This window comes from Micrasema longulum, unplaced genomic scaffold, assembly GCF_059751315.1.
Source record: "Micrasema longulum isolate JH-2025_06_02 unplaced genomic scaffold, ASM5975131v1 h1tg000095l, whole genome shotgun sequence".
In the NCBI taxonomy this organism is placed as follows: domain Eukaryota; kingdom Metazoa; phylum Arthropoda; class Insecta; order Trichoptera; family Brachycentridae; genus Micrasema; species Micrasema longulum.
In genome coordinates, this window is record NW_028277301.1 from 20,318 (window position 1) to 42,405 (window position 22,088).

General features: G+C 32.5%; 1 protein-coding gene across 1 annotated transcript in view; it reads right to left on the minus strand.

Moving 5' to 3' along the window:
• Positions 1-14,045: 14,045 nt before the first annotated feature.
• The window catches only part of LOC148284724 (uncharacterized), a gene marked incomplete at its 3' end in the record, with an annotated part of 279,755 nt that continues 271,712 nt past the window's right edge, over positions 14,046-22,088 (minus strand). Inside the window, exon 2 of the mRNA XM_088235641.1 lies at positions 14,046-14,576. Within this exon, the coding sequence (XP_088091767.1) occupies positions 14,046-14,548 (503 nt within the window). The remainder of the gene's footprint in view (positions 14,577-22,088) is intronic.

The following is a 22,088-nucleotide window of genomic DNA, read 5'->3' on the forward strand; positions in this document are numbered from 1 at the left end:
ATCTAAACTGCCTAACTAGGGATAGCTTCCCCGTTCTAAGGCAGTAAATTATGTATTTTACAATGATATTTAAAAGTATTTACAGTTTTATCATAATGTGTCCTTTTTCAGTCTTAAAGGTAAACAATGAATATCCAGAGAAAACATAAATAATACCAAAATCTCTATATCCTAAGTCCCAAGTCATTACTATTAAAACAAGCAACCAGCTTACGTCCTTCTACATCGGACAACAAATTCTCTGACTCCCTCCGACCAATATGGATTAAGAATGCAGTCAACACCTTCCTCAGCCTGGCAATCCCACCACATTTCCACGAAACTGGGATAAGGTTATATACCCTCGGGCCTATATAATATTGCTGCCTTTGAGCTAAAAAAGTATTGACTCCTCTCTGTAGAATCAGATCCTTATTGGAGTGTCTAGTATTATGAACATGACAAACCCTTGCGTATTTTTAATGTGTAAAAATACTGCTAGGATCTTAAAGAAACAGGATGCAATCACATTTCACGTGTAATTAGCAAATGAATGTGTATGTAACAAATACATTACTGAAAAGTTAAATTATTTTTCCATCTGTCAGATTGTCAAAGAAACAAAAAGAACATTTTGTTAGTGTTGCCTGGGTAGTATTATTTAGTAATATTTTTTTACCCTACTTTGCTCATCTTATGAGAGAACTAATGAAAATTGGACATCGGAACAACTCTGTGGTGGACATTTGACCGACATTATTTTTAAAACATCGAATATTATTTAACATGATATAAAAATATCTGTATTATGTAAAATAAAATTTGTTTTATATTTTAAGTTTAAAGTTCATTAATTCAACTACTCTTATTAAATGACCCTTTACTTATCTACTCTGTTGTGCCAATCAATATTTCCGTGTGCACAATAAAATTTTAGACAAATTAATAGATTGATTTTTTTTACCTTACATTTGTGTTATAATTATATTTGTTCCCATCGTGCAACATTACGCGGCGGCATCGCGAATGCGCGCGGCGAAAGTGAGGCATAATGGGGGAATTATTGGACACAGTCCGATGTATTCAAATATGATTCTACGCTCTTTCTGGACTGTTCTTAATTTTATGTTATCAACATTAGAATTTATAAATTCACAATTCATCACAGTAAATATGTTTATTGGTTTCGTATCGAACTGTAACTTAATTCTATGTCTCAATCAATAACTATGGAGTTTTATCAAGAAATATCTACTAAAAACATCAATATGATCATTTAATACTTTTTTTCTTACCACAACAGGCAAGGACATCACAGTGGTGATTTACAACACGGATTACCTAGACTTAAGAAAAATAACATTCATTTGTTTTCTCATCGGGAATCAAACTCGTATTGAGGACTCCATATCACAGAGCCAAATTCTCGATAACTCCGCATTAGTATGAGTATCAAGTTGTGGACAGTCGAATCTCGGACGACTGATCCGAAATCCGGAAAACTACCACCAAACCAAAAATATAATATAACACGACACGTAATAAAGACATGTTAGTTAACAAAAAAATGCTAAAGAAAGAAAATGGCTTCGTTATAAAATCCGCCGTCGACGGCTTAATAAAGTTTTTATGCCATAAAAATTTGAATTACACAGGAAAGGTAAAATCGTACCCCTAATTTGGAATTCACGGTGCTAAATATTCGCCCGCTTAGACCGCATTTTAAGATCAAAAGATTTTGCGTGTCGACGCTCTAGCAACACAATTCAAGATGGTGTCCTACATTTTAAGATGGCGAATTTTTCCGCCATTATTCAAAATTCAAACCGAGTTCGCTTAGAATCTATCCATAGAAGGTACCTCCTCCTGTCAGCAGTATCTAGACCATAGATAAATTATATATTCCAGATTTACCCAATTTCCCTTTATACCTCCTTAAACCGATTTTATTTGTCGTGTGTGTGAGCCTGCGTATGCGTATTTTATTTAATGCACACACTGAAAACTAAACTTATTTTGAACGAATTCTGAAATGTTCTGATTTTGAACATTGGTTTAATTTGATAATGGTGGCATCCGTGCTGTAATGGCTAAGAAGCTTCTCACGCACGGAAGGTTCCGGGTTCGATTCCCGGTAATAACACAAACATTAAATGTGACTTTGGTATTATGTGTTATTATTCACTATTTTAATTGAGCCTCTTGATCTGTTGTGATGTCAAAAAAAATAAATAATAATAAACAATGTTTTGAGTATGTCCAAATGTTTGTAGAAAGGCTGGATTTCCTCCCTTTGGAGTAATTTAGATTTAATTTTTTTTAACAGAGAGGGAAAACACGTTTAAAAAGTTAATATTAAAATCTATGCATTTACAGGGCGTATGATCTGTCATTGGCTGATCAACCTTTCTACAAACATTTGAAAATACTTGAAACGTTGTTTATTGAACTAACTGGTATAAGAAGTATAAAAATTGAAAAATTATTTTCAAACGTTGCCTAGCAGGTGGTAGAATGGTTCAGCCGGATAAATCTCACCCTCATAATAAAGGTTTCAGCTCTTTTACTTTACAAAAGTCAACAGACGGAAGAGTTAGAGAAATGTGGATGTTTAAACATAGGCAGAATTGTAGATATTACAGAGTGCGTAAAGTGGCCACAACAGCCAATGATAAGTCAGTATCCCAGTAAATGCCTAGACTTCCATATTACCCCCTCAAAAATATTTTCCCTTTTCTGTTGCAATAAAAAAAAATAAAAAAAAGTTTTTATTTAAGTCATTTTTTGACAATTCTTGATGAAATTTCAATGTAATTATATAATAAGTTATGTTTAAGTTTTTTTTTTTTTTAAAAAGTTCTTATTATTTTTCAAATATTTAAATTTTCAGACCATTAACTAAAAGTCATAAATAACTTGTGCTGGAAAAATGGAAACCGAGTTGTCGTCGAGTGGAATTTGAACCTCGGACCTTTGGCCCGTGAGTCCACAATACTACCACGGGACCACAACCCGGTTCTATTCTCCTCATTCTTGGAAGCTCGTTTTTTTCCCAAACATTGTCGTAGGTACAACCATGAGCGCCGCAGGCAAGATTTCGATTTGGCGCCCCCAAGACTTCTTTCTAAGAGAAAGAGAAAAGGAGGCTATGGGTCTGCAAAGTGCGCCCCCTGAGGGTTGCGCCCCTAACAGTCGCCCGCCTGGCCAGCCCCTAGCTACGACCCTGCTCTCCACTGCTGGATATAGGTCTCTTTCAAATTTGTCCGTGTTTTTCTGTCCTGGGCACTCTGTTTCCATCCATGTCCCACGAGATCGACGCTGTCGCTAGACCAACTTCTCTGTGGTCTCCCCACATCCTTTTATTTTCAACGAGTATCTAATTTAATACATTGAGGGTTCACCTTTCAACTTCTTGTCTCGCCACATGATCATATCTTCCAGTCGGAAGATTCCCATTAGAGAGAGAAAGCGCTTATTGGTCAAATCAGAACAGTTGTTACAATAGACGAAAGTGCTGGATATGAGACAACTGTACCTAAGAAGCACTAACATACTTCTGAAATAAGAGGAGATATCTCAGCACAATGTCCGTACGAGGTTTTTCCAGAGCACGAATTATGTCATACGCAAAAACCGTACGACTTTTGCTCAGAAACATCTTTCATTTATCGCACCGAGAGTGTTCAATATTTTGGAAGAGCGTATTTAGCTCTCAAAAACAAAAAAAATTTTTTGAGAAAGGTGTTAAGGACTGGAATTTCTTTAGTGGGAGGGATTTGAATGTGAAACTCCTTGACGATTTTCGAATGTTTAAGTTTACTGTTTACCATATCGATGTTCCATATATATTTTTTGGAATTATTTCTGTGTTTCTGATCCTATATTTGTAGTGATATACTCATGTGTCTGTGTCAACTAATTGCTCGTCCTATCTCAACACAGGACCTTTAGTCCCTTGGACTCAAATACTGCGCAATAAACTAATGTTTATAAAAACTACAATAAAAAGAATTGGAATAAAAACGCCAGAATTCGAATATCGATGGTGAAAGTGGAGAGCACAGTACAAGTGATTGGCTTGATATATGCAACAAGAATACGATCTACAACTTGTACACACCTCTCAGACTACACTTGGAAACACCACGATTGACTTCAACTTCAACGTCAGCTCAGTCAGACTATTGTGCCCTACGTTTCATATTTGAGTTATCGTCGACCAATTTTTTTATACGTTAGCAATTTGTGTGGGATTATGTAGTTTAGGGCTGGAGTTCCTACCCCAGCTAGAGATTGACAGAGAAGACACGAGGTTGCCGTTTAATGCGTATTAACTACATGGTGAATAAATAGTAAATTGTGTTGCGCGAGTGTAACGTCGATGATGGGTTGAAGAGACTGCACTTGAACTACATGCTGGAATTGAGTGACTTCGTCGAACTGGACTGACTGACTGAACTGAACTTGTTGGGCTGACTGACTTTGACTGCGTTATGTGGTTTCTTTATAGGCGACGTTCATTTCTTCATGGTAAGGACGATGTGAATTTACTGCAGAACTATGCTCCTGATTTCATATGCAGTACTCATAGAGTTGCATTAAATGTGATATTGAATTCTACAGAAAATGATGACATCGCTTTCTTCTGTCATCACACTATTTCGGATGAAAGGTTTTAGCACGAGTGTGTCATCGATTATGGAGTATAAACCCCACATTTGTACTTATGATTTCGATGAATAAATGTTAGTATGTCGTAATTTTATTTCAACAGTGTTTGATTGTGTCCAAATGCTTACAGACTGGCTGGATTTCTTCTCTAGGGAGTTGTTCATATTTCAATTTATTTCAACAGAGAAGGAAAACATTTTTGAGAAGGGAATATAGAAGTCTAGGCATTTACAAAGCTAATGACCTGTCATTAGCTGGTTTAAGTGGCAACTTTACACACTGTGCAACATTCACCATTCTGCCCATGTTTGAACATCCACATTTCCTCAACTCTTCCATCTGTTGACTTTTGTGAAGTAAAAGAGCTGAAACCTTTATTACGTGAGTGAGATTCATCCGGCTGAACCAAATCACCTACTAGGCAACGCCTGAAAACAATTTTCCAATTTTAATACTTCTGGAAGAGTTGAGGAAATGTGGATGTTAAAACATGGGCAGAATGGTGAATGTTACACAGTGTGTAAAGTGGCCACTTAAACCAGCCAATGATAGGTCATAAGCCCTGTAAATACCTAGACTTCCATATTCCCTTCTCAAAAATATTTTCCGTCTTTGTTGAAATGAATTTAAATTATTTTATTTCTCTCATTTCAACTTTCTTTCAGACAAACAAATCAAAAGAATCTCCCAATAACGAGAGGAACGCATATAATTTCGCATTCACGAAATAAAGATTCGACGAAAGTATGAAGAACGTAATGCTTAATTGTTCTCTCTCTCTCTTTTACACATATTATTACAATAATAAATGCTGTTTCTCTTGCACTTACAGAATAATATTTGTTACGTCAATAACATATTTTATCCAAAGGCATCCTCTATTTTGAAATGTCGTATTTTGGCGCCGTTATTCAAACCAAGTTTGCTAAAAATCTATCTAGTCCTGTCCGCAGTAAGTAGGCCTATCTGATACGTTTGACGTTTGGTAGAATGTTCCATTTCAAAACCGAAATGTTAATTTCCCGCGCCGTGTTCGCCGTTGGTAACACCAACTTCCAGTCGGAACTGGCGGCGTAAATCAAAAGCTACGTATCCCAAAATGGAACATTCCATAACTATTGTTGTATTATAAATTGTATAGAAGATTGCGTAAATTCAATTTAGTTGATAGTGAATTCATCTTTGCTATCAAAATATAAATGTTAACAGTATTTTGAGTATCCAGGAACCGTTTTTCTGGATTGATATGCCATGCGGCCTATACGTCCATCAATTTTTTATTTTATTTATTTATTATTATTTTTAAAACCGTTAGAGTTATATAAGATACTAGCGGACCCGACAGATGTTGTCCTGCCCGAACGTTGGATTGTCTGCTATCATCTTGGAAAAATACTTTTCATCTAGGTACTTGTTTGTGATTGAATTCCAAGACTAAAAATTGTTGATATTCAAAAAATATTGAATTTAAGTCGGTATTTGTTCATGGTTGAATTCCAAAACATAAAATAAATATTTTTTCAAATGTGGCATTCTTTTTGCAAACGTCAAACTCCGGTCGCCTCACGAACAAAGTGGTGTACTTATGTAGGAATACGATTTTTTTAAATGTATTGAATTTAATATTATTTTAGTGTTCCCAAAAATCTAATAAAAAAAAATAAATAGGTAGAAATTATAAGCAATTTAAGGAAAGAATCTTATTGAGATCCACAAAAAACAAATGATGTTTGTAAATATTCAAAAACAAACTTTTTATATACACAAAAAAACAACATCTTTCCATTTTTTTGCAAATGCATTCTCCTTGAATGCAATCCTGGTAGATCGATGAATAAAATATTTATGCTCCTAACTTTTTTTTTACATATTCGATTAAAGATTTTAATGTCTACGAACACGCACAGCTCAAAGATCTATATTTCTATGAAAACCGCATGTAAATCGGTTAAGCCGTATAGGAGGAGTACGGTGACATCACATGTACAGAGGAATTATATATATAAAAGATATAAGATATATATAGATATTGCCCTATACTCGCAAGTTCTATAAAATATCTTGTGCCCAACAGGATAAGACTCTAAACTTCATTTAATTTATCGTTACCTTACTAAAAATACATTAATTGAATATGCTATTTTTTCTCCTTGTCAATTAGGTCAGATAAGAAAGTCCTTGTGAAATTATAAATCATTTTGCTTGAAGGTTTCAATTACAAGGTCCGCTTTTTCTTGAAATTAAAGTTACTTGTAACTTCTTAAACCCTTGTAGAATTAAACTATTCACGAGAAACGAAGTATTTTCTTCCAAGTCGTGAAGCAGGTTCTACATTGTTGGCAAGCTGAGGAAATAATGTTTTTAATTAAAACTTCTTTAAGATTATCCTTACAAAGAAGTTGAGTTGAATAATTATAGTAGAAAAGATTTCTTTGATGAGAGATTTAGAGGCGACATTCCATTTAGTGCATTACTTTTGATTAAACATCTGATTATCTCAACAAGATTTATGAAACAAAGATACAATCAAATGAAAGAAAAAAACGATTTTTTATGTTTTAATAAACAAGGTTAATACCATTTCCTATGTTTAAGTCTGTAGAAACTAAAATAACCAATAAAACAACACGTTTTGAAAATGTAATAAAACATTAATTCTGATTGTTTCCACGTTATACATTTTTCGTTAGTATCTGTATTTTATTTTAAATTATACCTACGTCAATTTGTTGCATTTTATGTATTATCTCAGAATAATAATAATATATAAATGCATCAACGTAACAATTGAATGATTGTTTATATAATCCTAACTCAATTCGTAATCTAGTAATTCGGAGCATAAAAATAATAATAAATTGTCTCATGTAATTTTGTATAACTAAGAAAAAGTGATCATACTTGAATGTATGAATACTAATATGATATATTTTCAAGCAGTTTTGATTACGTTTTCTAATATTTTACTTAAAGTAATTTTGTATTGATATTTTAAGAAAAGGCATAATTAATACTTTTTGTTTACGAAAGCTAAACTATCCAAAAATAGATTTCAATTTTAAACTAATTATGATGTCAACAATATTTTTAGTTTGTTTAAATTTTTGTAGACAAGGACCGGATTCACCTCCCTGGGGAGCTGTTAATATTAACATATTACAACAAATATGAAGAAAATTTTAGAGAAAAAATATGGGCAGAATGGTGAATGATACACAGTGTGTAAAGTGGCCATTTTAACCAGCCAATGACAGGTCATAATCCCCGTAGATGCCTAGACTTATATATAACTACTACCATCACGCCTTTCCCCTGTAGGGGTAGGCAGAGAGAATGGACCGCCACACACGTATATCCTGGCATACAATCCTAGCCTCTTCCACATTCATACATCTTGTCATACATGCCCTTCGGTTCTGTCTGCTTTTGACATGACCAGATTTAAGATTTTGGTTTATCATTACCACCTCTGAAATGTTCTTCTTCTTTGATGTAATACGTTAATAATTATGATGTTTTTTGTAAAGCTTTTTCATTTCATTGGGTATTTTTGTCAACATTATTTATAACCGTTTAAAATTTTGGACTAATTTTAAATGCAACATAAAAATAAACCAATAGGTACGAGTAGGTACTAAAAATAATATAATCCATTCTAACACAATATTATAAATGCAAAAGTATGTGTCTGCTTTTTTGTGTTTCTGTCACGTCAGAACGGAACTACCGATTTATGTGATTTTTTGCATAGAGATAGCCGAAGAGATGAGAAGTAAAATAAAATACTTTTTATCCCGAAAAAAATATCACTCCTCTTTTTTTTTGCGGGAAAATGATTTTTTCTTTTGAGTCGCAAAGGAGCAATCGATTGACGTGAGTTTTTGCATAGGAATAGCCGAAGAGCTGTCAAGTATCACAAGTTACTATTCATACCAAAAAATATCACTTAATTAGTAAAAACTCTTGGTAGAAAAATTTAATTCTTAGTGGAAAGATGGATATATTATATTAAAATGAAATTGCGATGCTAAGACCAACAATCGATCAGGCTACTTTTTATCCCGAATATATATCTCATTCCATAGGGGAAATTCTTATTGCTAAACAATTGAATTAACTTATTTCTCCCTAATGCCGTGCGCGCGAAGCCGTGGGTAAAAGCTAGTATTGAATAATAAAAGAAAAACATCAGTAACGTAAAATAAATTCATCGCTTTCGCTTATTTCGTAAGTACCTACTTGAGAATAAATTAAAAAAGGGTAATACCAAAAATAAACCTATTCTCCAAAAATATTATTATTTTCCATTTGAGTTAATTTACCTTAGATCCAGTTGAGCGGGCTATTTTTGCTTTTGGTGACGAAAATATGTATTTCTGGGAGAAAGGGATTTTTAATATTCCAAAACAGCGCGCAAAAAAATGCTTATTCGAGATGTTCCAACGACAGATCCCCCTTAAGATCTAGTGACTTTGCGTGTTTGTGAATCTTTGCCGACGGAAAAAAAATGGATCGAGAGTTAAATTATTCAGATCAAAAATGGCGCATTTTTAGTTTTGGTAATCGATTTTGAAAATTTACGCTTTATGCTTAACTTTTTACTTGGAAAAACGTTTTCATCTGCAGTTTCACGTGTTAAAAGGCATTTTTAAACCTACTTTAAATGTTTGCAGACAAAATACTAGACTTCACCCTCTAGGGAATTATTAAGTTTATCAAATCACAACTGGGATGGAGAACATTTCAGAGAAGGAAATACGGAAGTCTAGACATATACAGGACTAATGAACTTTCACTGGCTAGTTTAAGTAGCCACTTTACACACTGTGTAACATTCACCGTTCTATGTTTGAAAATCTGTATTGCGTCAATTCTTCCATCGGTTGGTTTTAGTGAAATATTATTATTTTTATTATTTATTGTTGATATTATAAAGAAATGCCTAGTAGGAGAAAACCGGTGCTGAGGCAGACTAACATAAACGTTTATTTGTATATTTCCATATGCATACGCATACATGTGTGTACACATATACACATATAAACATACATACACATACACACATACATAGATACATATACACGGTTTTTCCGAGTATATTTCGTTTATTAATCTACATAATATGTCACTGTTGATATCTCAAATACATAAAATTAAATATATGGATAAAAAAGGGGGTCCAGTAAATTCGATTGAAATATAATAATAGTTTTACTGCGATCGGATCGCAGAATTAAGTTCTGTTTATATTGTATGCTAAAATATATTACGGTGTATCTATCGTACTGTATTATCGCCTATAACCAAATACATGAATAGGAAATAGCAATGTATCTGAACATTTTACGCTCACGATAAGGTATTATATTGGCCACCTTCGAGTTATATAATAAGGATCAGCCCTTTTAGGGATAAGTGGGACACCTCACATAAAGATGTTCCCGGTAAGGATATACATACGAGATGATCCCTTGTTTATATTATGAGCCTTTTATAGGCCTATAACTGAACGCCTTGATGATGTGTCAATTTTTCTTGGCACAAACAATATGGAAATTCAAATAGGTGGAAATTCTGGTCGAGAGGTAAATTCATATGCTATAAAATATATATGTGCCTTCATCTAATCGATTGAAGTCTGTTAATGCTCGTTTTTGTAACGGCCATATTCATAAAATCAATATTTTAATCATAATGTAACACGGCATTTACATATATTATTATAATTTGTACAAATAAAATATGTAATGCAATGTAATATGTAAAGTTTAAAAGGACATATTTTTCATAAATATATAAATCTAAATCTAATATATATAAAACTGAAGAAACATTTTAACTTCCCATTTGAATACGTACACAGGGCCGCGATTATAAACGCTATCTTCATCGGTACATATCGAGACGATAGAAACTAACATCGATAGTTATGGATGACAATGTGTATATTTGTATGAAATTTCAACGTTTCTTTGTCGGTTACCTGTAATTAAACATGTTTTAAAAAATGATTACTTATTTTATTTCTCATACGGAAAACTTAAATTTACTTTGTAGATAAAATTCAAGATACATTTTAACTACCGATTAAAATATGGGCCCTGAGATGTCTAGAACTATAGAGTAGCATAGTAAATAAACGTTTTGAATACGTGGTTCATGTCTTCTTAGCCAGGAATCGAACTTATGACCTGGTAAATTTTATATTTAAGTGATTTAAAAAATACATGTAGATATCGAAAGCATATTTTATATGACGATTGAAAGCCCCATCAACTTATTTGGAAGAACAATTAATAAATAGGTGCGAAGGTTTTCACGGACACTGTTATCAATTGGTTTATTTTTTAGGTGATACCGTGTCTGTTGGATTTGTTACGACGTTTCGGCTACCATTGCAGGAGCCATCTTTAGGGTTTTGTATAAAAAAGTATGTGTTTAAGTACTAGTAATTTGTACCGTGTCGCAGTCGGCAGTAGGCACATTTCTATTCATTTTTGTAGTATGTAGAACTGGGAACCATGTTGAGTTTAATTTAAGCCCGTCGCCTTTGTTTATGTTATTTCTGTGTATTTCAATTGCCTCTTTTTTTATTCGTGTTTATTTATTCTATCATTATTATTATTACATTATTATTTATTTTTTGTTTTCAATAGCCCCCCCCCCCCCTATCACCGTCAGTGCACCTTAGTATACAGGATGTTCTTTAAACCCTGTCACATTCAAAACCACGATGATTAGTATGGGCAAGAAGACATACAAGCATATTTAAAAAAATATTTAGAACAAAGATTTTTTTTTAAATAAAATATTTAAAAAAACAAATGGTTGCTTACTTCTGCAGGGTAGAAGTGAGAGGAGTGCGGCGCAGTATCAGATCCTTTAATCTCCCCTCCTCGCTTCTCCCCTGCAGAAGTAAGCAACCATGTGCTTTTTTAAATATTTTATTTTTTTAAATTTTATTAGTTCTAAAAAAATATTTTAATGTGCCAATATATCTTCTTGCTCATACTGATCATCGTGGTTTCGGATGTGACAGGGTTTAATGAACACCCTGTATAAAATCAATTTGTATGCTACCCTCAATCTTATTTCCTTAATTCTGACGGTGATAGTCGTGGTGGAGCGGGATGCGAACCTCAGACCTTTGATCCGTGAGTCCAAGACATTAGCCACGGAACCGCAACCCGAATCAGTTTGAATTTATTGAATAAAACCAACCCACGGCAAAACAAGTCCAGGAAAAAAATATTTGATTCGAAATTATTGATGGTAAAAAATAAATAAAGCTCTATGAAAATATATCTTTGGAACTAAAATAAATGCGACAATCCACTTTCAAAGTATAAAACGTCAACATTATTTTGGACATAATAAAAACGTAAAAACCATAAAACCATCTGCACTTAAGATTTAAGTATATTTTAAGTATTATTCTCCAGTTTATAGAAATGTCACATTGAGGATAAAATATTATCCGGAATACTTAATAAGGTTAAATTTGATGGTCAAGTTTTAGTAAAATGGTGATGCAGCTTTTTGACCGTATCTCTATCGAAATACATATACGTAAATTTAATAATATGTAAATACGAGGGTTGATTGATATGCCCCCCCCCTGACCTACATATTTCGAAGATGAGAAAAAGTTTTTGAACCTTATTTTTCCACGCGGTCCCTCTGGACTTTTATACACTTCTTCCAGCGATGCTCCAACATTTCAAAATCTTCTAGGTAGAATATTTATCCGACATCCGCCAATCACTCTTCTACACAGCCAATGACCTCATTGTTGACCAAAAATATATTTGCCCGCAAATGTTCTTTGAGTTTTGGGAACAGCCGGTAGTCACTGGGTGCCAGATCAAGTGAAGATGATGTTTAACTAATTTAAACGCAGCTTCGTAAAAAGCAGCCGTTGACACTATTTTTATTCTTATTCTTCGTGGTGGGGGTCAGTGCTATGCAAGCTCTTGATGTCACTGCGACTTGTGAAAATCTGCTGTGACGGGTCCCTGTGAATAGTTCTCAGCGAGGAGAGTTTACATATAGCTAAATCTCCCTCTCCAAACCCAGATCCGTCAAGTATCGGGCTATTAGGTAGGGGGCAAGCTCTTTGACAACCTCCATTGATACTAACGTCTTATGTGCTGGAGCATTATCCTTATGAAGAAAAAAAACGGCACATTGCAGCATTAAGCAGTAGTCAGTGACCTCTTTTAACCAAATCGTTGCAGGTTTCAACTTGTTGCTTGGTACTTTACACGTAGGCATATAAGGCTACAGAATACGTACACATCAGGTCGACTGTTTAGCGCGATGTAGGTTAGGTGGAGCATATCAAATATCAATCGACCCTTGTTTTATTGTACATACGGCACAATTCTATGAACTTATAATAAACGATGAGCTATAACTTGGTTGCCAAGTAATTAAAAAACATATTTTACGAAGCAGACAAAGCAGTCGTTGCGTTTGTGACTCTAGTTAATTTCAGAGTATTTTAAAGACTGCAATATTTTGGAGGCAAATCTAGAACCCCTGAGAGATTTTAATAACAATTGGGTAATATTAAGCGGTGATCACTTGAACCACATATGGACAACCCTTGGCCCACGGAAACGCGGAGATTCGTTCACACTAAAATTCGTAAATAAACTCAAAACCTCGAACGTGTGTGTGATTTATTGGAGTTTTATAATAAGATAAATAGTAACATTATCAGCGAGTTTCAAATTATCCTTTATTATTAGCATCAAAATATACCATGTGATATTCAATAGTAACAAGGTACAGCTTTACATTAGAACCTTTTTTGATCCGAAGCTTTCAATTCGATTTTCGAAGAAACTAATAAATGCATCCGAAACGTTGGAATAATTTCAGTCCAGAGCGCGTCAGTACATGTTATGTTAAAAGGGATTTTACTGGACTAGAACTGCAGTTAATTTATCATGAAAACGATTTCAATACAGAGTGCATCGTGACTTTTTCATGTTGAATGCATTATTGCGATTTAAATGTATACGGAGTTTGCTGACTACTATATGTTTCGTATGTGTGAATGGTAATTTAAAAATTACGACCCGCAACTTGAGGAAAATAGGCTAAATAGGCCCAAACTAGAAAAGAGTTACCCGTGCCTTAAACTTACATGTTATACGTCCTGTGTGTATGTTAACTGCCAAACACTATTCTGAAAAAAATAATATATTCTGGTTCTAAGGGTTGGGTTCAAGTCGAAATATTTTGAGACGTAAATTAATATAGTTGGACATCAGAAACTGGAGACAGCTCAAGACAGAGACGAAGTAAGACATTTCATGGATAAGGCCAGAATCCCTCAGAAGCGTCTACACTTAAACGGATAAAATATAAGATATTGTTGTGCTCACCTGTATCTTATTTCGACATCGTTGTCATTATCAACCCGAAGTGGTCCATATCTCCGCTGCGCCAGCCTGATCCTCCGTTCTCTCCAGAGATCCTGCTCCTTATCCTGTTGTTCCTCTTCAACCCCGAAAAACAGAGCCGTCTCTCTCTTCACAAAGTTCCTCACTTGCTCCTTTCTAGACAGTGATCTTCCTAATCTAGGAGAGACATCCGCTGGCGGCGACGCCGGGGGAGTCGCTTGAATCATCTGCTGTTGCATCAGCTGTTGTTGCTGCTGCAACATTTGCTGTTGTTGATTGCTAGCCTGCTGTTGCATGATTTGCTGCTGTTGCTGGTTGCTGGCCTGTTGTTGTTGCTGTTGCTGCTGGGGCGTCATCTGTTGCGTCGGCAGCGGGGAGGACATGGGCGGGGGGTGTGAGGATGGAGCTGGAAGTTGCGCGGGAGCAGATTGGCGCTCGCTTGTCGACGCACCGCTGCTCGATTGGTTCCCGCCTTGTGACGACATGTTATTGCCAATTGATGTCACAGGTCGCCTGAAAAAAGAGAAACATAATTGTATTACTTGTGTGTACTTAAACCAAATTAAACCACCACAATAGTATGATAAAACTCCATATTAATGAAGCCTCAAAATTTTGCGATATCCCGAATGAACATATTAAGTTCTCCAAAAGAATATTCGTAATTAGAATTTATTCCAGGAAAGAGATCACTGTGAGATGTTGCAAAGATTTTTTTTATTTTATACCGTAAAGTATAATATATTAATGCTACGTATAGTTTAACAATAATAAAGAATTGCTGATTAATCAAATATTTAACTAAAGCTATCAAATTGAAAAATTTCTTCCTCATATGTGATTTTCCATTTCATAATCTCTCTAATTACTAATTTACTTATTTATTTATAAATTATATGTACGGCCTAAGCCAATAACAACAGTTATATGAAGAAATAAAAAGAACATAAAACTATGTAGCAAAGACAAACAAGAGCAATAAAATAATGATATATAATATTTTAAAAAACACGATCAAATAAACAACTTCGAAAAGGGACGAATGCATCGATACTGGAAGAGCTTCATATTACAACTCGTCTATCGGTGGTGTGTTTGAGAAGGATACTGTCTTTTTTGGACATATTGCTAGACGTGAGCCAGACAATCTAGAAAAGGCAATAATGTCTGGCCGAGTTGAAGGTAGGAGAAGCCGGGGTAGAATCCCATATAGATGGACTGACCACATAAAGAAGGCTACGGGGCTAAATTTTGATGAGTCAGTTCGTCGGGTTGAGGACAGACTAGAGTGGAAAAGACTAATCAGAAGTGTTCATGGTGATCACCTTAAACCGACTCAAAAGAAGAGGAATATATTGGCATATGCACTACCCCATCTAACAATACCAATAGTAACAATGATTGCACAATTGAGCAATAAGCCATTTTTAAATTATTAATTAAAAAAATATTCCTTAATCTAATTAAAATAATAATACCCATATTCTCTTAATTATCATTCTACGCAATAACAGAAAGCAAACGATTTTTGAATACCTATTTGAAATCGTTAATTGTTTTACATTATTCTTTATTTATTTATGTAGGTACATTTGATGTTTACAATTAAATATAAAACATAGTTTAGATTTTTTTTTACATTTTTTATGCTTACATTTTTTTTTCTTGAATACCTTAATTGTTTTATTTTTTTACGTTGTATTTTTTTTTATTATACCTTATACTTGTTTTTGTTTTCTATAATATCCTTTCGCATTTAAATATTGGCAAATACGCATTTCATATTTTTTTTATTTCTATTTTTTTTGCGATAATATGCTTGCTTGATTATTAATTTAATACTTTATTTGCTTTGTTTGCCTTACACAATATATTTTCGTTAAATTATACCTTTGCATTTTTTATTTATATGCTTACTGTTTTTTCCTGTTTATCTTTATTTATTTTTTTTACTTTGTTTATCTTTTTTATTTAATCTTTTCAAATTTTTCTAACTTAAGTTATTTCATATTGTTTCTGTTTATTTTGTGTTTTATTTTTAAGTATATTAGTATGTATTTTTATTTTATTCGAATTTGACTCCTATGCCTTTATAAATGTTCTTTTATTATTTTCAAAGATTGTAAAACTCAAATTGCTATTTGATCGTAGCAAATATAAAACTTTGCAAGTGATTGAGAAAAAACTAAAAAAAAGGAAAAAGCAAATATGACTGCATCGTAGTAGAATGTGAAACAAATTGTATTCGAATAAATAGATTTACTTCAAACGAAAGTCAGAAACATGAATAAAGATTTAATTCCCTGTGATCACATTAATTTCCTTTATGTTAAAAGCAATCAGTAAAATATTATTTCAGTTCAAATAATATATTCAGTGATTTAAAAACAAACGTTTTACTAACAACATACCTACAAAGTTATAAATGAAATTATTATTATTATTATATCTGAATATTTCAGAGATTCCTGAAACGAAAAATATTTCATGGAAACATAAATATTGTACAATGAATATTTAACTTCGAGAAGGCCAAGAGGCACAGGTATTACAGTTAAGTTGTAAATCACGGTACAAAACATTTCTATTAGTGTATGTAGTGTAGTGTATTTATCCCTTAATAAGTTGGTTTATAACATCTAAAAAATTATTTATTTATTTATTAACGGACATTGTCCATGTATACAATTTATAAGGTTTAAATATTACAATAAAAGAATAGTTTAAAACATTTAAAAAAAAGAAAGAAGCATTGACAAACATAAGGGACATCGAGACAAGATCTGGACTATTTATTTAGTGCTCGTTTAAATCGTTGTAAACTTAAACCAAAAAAGTCCAGTTCTTGTCTTGAATAAACAATACGACAAAGACGTGTCATTGGAGAATTAAGGCCATAGTTTGTTCTATGCTGATCGATGAACAGTACTTTATTGTTTCTCAATCTGCGAGTCGGAATATTGAATTTTACTTGTCCCAGTAATGATGGAACATCGATTATACCATTTAGTATGCTGAACATATATATGGAGTCAATATTAGTTCTACGTTTTTGTAGGCTATAAATTTTTAACATTGACTCTATTTCAGCATAAGAATAATTATCTCTCTCTAGTCCGAGCATGTTAACATTTAACAAAATCACATTTAATATCAAAAATATCAAAAAAGTCTTTAAAAGCTTTATTTTTTTTGTATATATTATAAAAAATATTACTGTTCAAATGTTTCAATTTTGGTGGCCATTTTCAACGAGTTGAAAACAACTCACAATAGAAAATGAAAATCGAGTTGCAGTGGAGTGGAGTTCGAGTCTCGGACCTCTGAAAATTTCTTCAGATAACTCACTGTACAATTATAAACCCTTGTGTGATGAGTTAAAAGACTCTTCAAGTTTTTCTCCTCATTGGTAATCTTACCTTTTTTTATCCCCAGTTTTAAATGGATGTCTTTTTTGGTTAAATTTAACTATTACTTTTATTTTATTTATCAACTAAATTATTCAATTAATTAAATTGCAACATTATGTAGCACTGATTGAAAACAGAATTTTTCACTATTTATTTGTTATCTTAAAAATATTAAAATTATAAATTAAATATTCAAATTATTGTAAGACGTCACTTCTCATTATGTACCTAAGAATTGTTTTTTCTTTTACGCAATGGAAAAAGTTAATGTACGTGTAAAAATATATAAAAATTGTATTTTGTAGTGATATTGTATGTTTATATTTGTTTATCTGAATCTGAAATATATTTTATTTGTCATTTTACAATGAGCAAGCCGATTGGTTGGTTTTGAGTATAATCCTCATTGCTTTATTCTGTAGAATTCAATTGATTTAGAAATTGAATAAAAAATCTAATTATGTATTTTAATCTTACAGGAAATCGATTCTAGGTCTTCTTGGCATTTTCGCCATTACTTAAAATAGACGCCCTTTATTTGAAATAAATGTTTGTGTTCTTAGGATATACATCTTTTTTTATTTGACGGCCATTTTGGCTAGAAATACAATATACTCGTATAAATGTTCTAGAAAATAAACATTAAATTATGACGCGTATACTCGTTTATGAGAAAGTGTTGCGTACTCAAAGGTCAGAGGTCTAAAGTTCGATATAAACCTATAAATTACAACTATATACATCATTGCTAATAGTGAGTGACTTGAAACACAATGAAAACGACTCTCAACATTGAAATTTGTATAAGTTTTATTAAATAATAAAATTATCGTATTCAGATTATTTAAAATACATTGTTTAGATAAGCTTTAAGGCATCTGACAATTAATTGATTCCTGGTGTTATATACAGAAAAAATATTATTCCATTAAGAAAGAATTGTTAAATTGGTTAAAATCTGAGTAAACTTTGGAGTTAATTTTAATAAAGTATTATTTTATAATTTAACACACTTAATATACGCTTGTATATCCAAATTTATTTACAAGTTGCTAAGATAGAAGTAAACTGTACTTGACATAATTTAGATAACTCATTTGAGAGACAATCCTGATCTTAATAAAGGCATCTCGTACAAGCAAGTTGAGAGAATTTATTATACGGATTTAAACTTTAATGATGTTGTATCTCGACTAACTTGGAGTATGCAATCAGACGTCAACCTTTACAATGAATTTGTTTAGGTTATTATTTGCAAATTAATAATTGTTATAATCAGTAATCACTTTTTTCGTTAAACGTTTTGAGCATAATTTCAAATAAAATTGCGGTTTATAAAATTTAAATTGAAAATAAATAAAACCACTCGATTTTCAACAAAAAAATGGGGTTTTTTAATATAAGAGAAACCAATAAAAAGACTATGGTCCTTAAAACGGCTTTGAGGTATGTAAAGGGAATACTTTCATACGTTTCAAGCAGTAGGGAGCGGAGTCTTTTTTTATAGGTAAGCTACCTTTTTTACTTAAATCTGTACGTACATAATAATATAAGTAATATATAATATGAGGCGCTGAAAGCTATATAAGCTTGAGCGACATTTAACATCAATGTATAAACATTAAAGTGGGCCGATGATGTATGAAGTTTTTTTATTTTTTAAAAATATTAAGACATTTTAGATCACATTGATTTTTTTTTTTAATTCCTAATACTTTTGGCCCCTAACCAAGGTTTGAAGTCTATAACTGTCTGAATTTTTCGTTCATTACCCATATTGACAAAATTATTTTTTTGTTAGTAAATCAACTAAATCGCATTACAAATTCGAACACGTTTTAAAACTATCGAAATGCAAAAAGTTTACACTCCGCAGAACTGATTTCGTTGAGCGCCTGGCTAATATTGACGAAAACAATGTGTCATTAAAACAATGCTACCCATTTATTACAAAACAAAGTGCAACTTACGCCCTTAATGCTTATTTAATAAGATTTAGTACACATTATAAAATTTAATTGGACTGATTTTCTTACTTATATACGAAATGACAGCCGGTTTAGCGCAAAAAATCAACTTTTTCGAAAACTTCAAGCTCTGGTTGAGGGCCAAAAGTAGTATCAATTTTTTTGTTGTTGATATTTTTTGCATTCCGAATAATCCAAAAGACAACTTCTGAGACCCCTTTCATTTCAAAGTTCGTAAAAAAAAATATCGCCTCACCGAATATACATGTTTTAATGTTGCTTAATTGGTAGGGATAGAAATATTTTTTATACTGATTTACACATACATAGGTAGATAAATGATTTTTTTTTAGAGTACTTTATGTACCTTGGTAGTCATAGAAGGCGTGTCTATGGAACTGCCTTTCTTTCAAACATGTGGTTTTATGTGCACTTACATACTTTTTTTATAATCCTTTTTTTTACTTTTATATTTTTTCACCTTTGTTTTATTGTGTACTTTTTCATTTGTATGCGTTTTCTGCAACTTTAAAAGCAAACTGTCAGTTATGCAGTTTTTGTAAAAAATTCTTCAAGTTGCTTAAAAAGTGACTTATTGGAACATCATCATCATTCCCTTTCCGCACCTAACGGTAAACCAATCGCAGCGTATCTTAATTTGTTTTTGTTACATGAAGATAAGAAGATCAGTCATACGCGTCAGGTACCAGTCCAGGGACTATGAAATATTCTTGTGTAAAAACACCTTTTTTTCTATTATTTTATTTTGTTTAGTTTTATGATAAACATAGTCCAATATATATTTACAACACAATATTATATTAACCTATGTATATTCACTATTTACAAAATATATCATCTAGTATTTTTTACATATATACTCTTTACATTTCATATTTTTTAAGATTAATTTATTTTTACAAATAAAATAACAAACATAATGGTATTTTTGTTCCCGCAAAGCCGAGGCTAGTCTTTTTTCAAAAAAATATTAAAGATAAGTACATAGTTTAATAATAAATTAAGAATATAATATACATATGTGCATACTTAAGTTTCACTTGTTGTTTTTAATAAGTTTTTGTTTATGTTTTTTTCCTCACGATTTTTAACAGGTATTAAATAAACCAGTTTTGGTACTACACTCCCCATTGTTGTATCTACACAGTAGTTCTTCTGTCGTGGCACCGTCAGCTGCTGTGCCGATACTTGTCGAGTCACGATCTGGTGGGTTACTTTGGATTTCGAGATGAATCGAGAAAATGATCTGTCACTATCTTATACTGACACTGTTTGTCAATCGGCAAAACGTTAACATAATCTAATAATATTTTATTATTGTCTTTTGCCTCAATCTTTATTTTTACAGGCAAGATAGTTTTTAAAATTTGTACGTGTAGGTTCAAGACTCTGTCGGTATAAGATTTGAAACTTAGGCCCCATATTCTTAATCCATATTGAATTATTGGGTAACTAGCCTCGAGTAAACCTGTCTCAGCACTGGGTATGGTAGGTATGGTTTGAAGTGGTACATGTTAAGCAAGCAAACTCTTAGCTTATTGCCAACTGATTTTGCCTGTTCTTCCCAATTAAAAGTGAAAACTTTAATAATACCTAAATACTTATATTTTGATACAGGATCTATTTTTGTGCATTTACAGTCTTGTAGATTTTAAAACGTGAGTGTGTGCATTTATTAATAAATTTTCTCTTGGTCTATTAGATGAAGTCGTAATATGTAACGCTTTCGTTTTTTCCGTATTTATTGTTAGGCTTTAATCATGTGACCATCTTAAAACTGGATAAAAACCCGATTGCAGTTTTTGCTGCGCGTCTATTAGTGTGTCTCCAATATCAACAATTGCAGTATCATCTGCAAACTGATGCACAGTGAGTGTCGTATGACATTTGCCATAGATTTACTGTATATCAGGTATTCTAGGGGACCAATTACTGATCCCTGGGCCACTCCCGTTTTTACTTGTACTTTATTGCTGAATATGTCTTGTATTTTCACAATACATATAATAATATATATATTTTTTTCATTTTTATGCTTCCTGGTATTTCCACAAATAACTTTATTCCCTTGTACATAAGGCAGGTCTTGGGCATTTCTTTTGATTTATTTTCTAGTCTTATATTTTTAGATCCTCTCGTTGCATAGTTATGACAGAACTCATTATTTTTCAGTTCGTTTTGAAAATATCTCGAAACTATTCCTTTAATAATTTTGTCAATTTCATAAGCAACATTGAATTTGATTCTTTGATAAATTGCCATAATATCTAGAAGTTAAATTATTTTCTTAACTTTTGTGCGTCTCCCACATCTTAATATTATCCTCATCGCTTTGTTTTGTATTGTTTGGAGTCTCTTTAGATCTCCCCCATTACTTAAATATAAAATACTGGAGCAATAATCAATGTGAGGAACGATAATACTTTTAAATATCAGCAGATAGGTTTTGAGGTGTCGTTTATTTCTTATCCTTCCTAATAGGGAAACCGTCTTTGCGATTTTCTTACTCTTTTTTCTTTACTTACTTCTTTCTGCATTTTTTGTAAAATAAGTATTTCAAATCAACCATGTCGGAAATCGAACCCGAGACCTCTTGCATGGTAGGCAAACGAGCTGACCATTACATC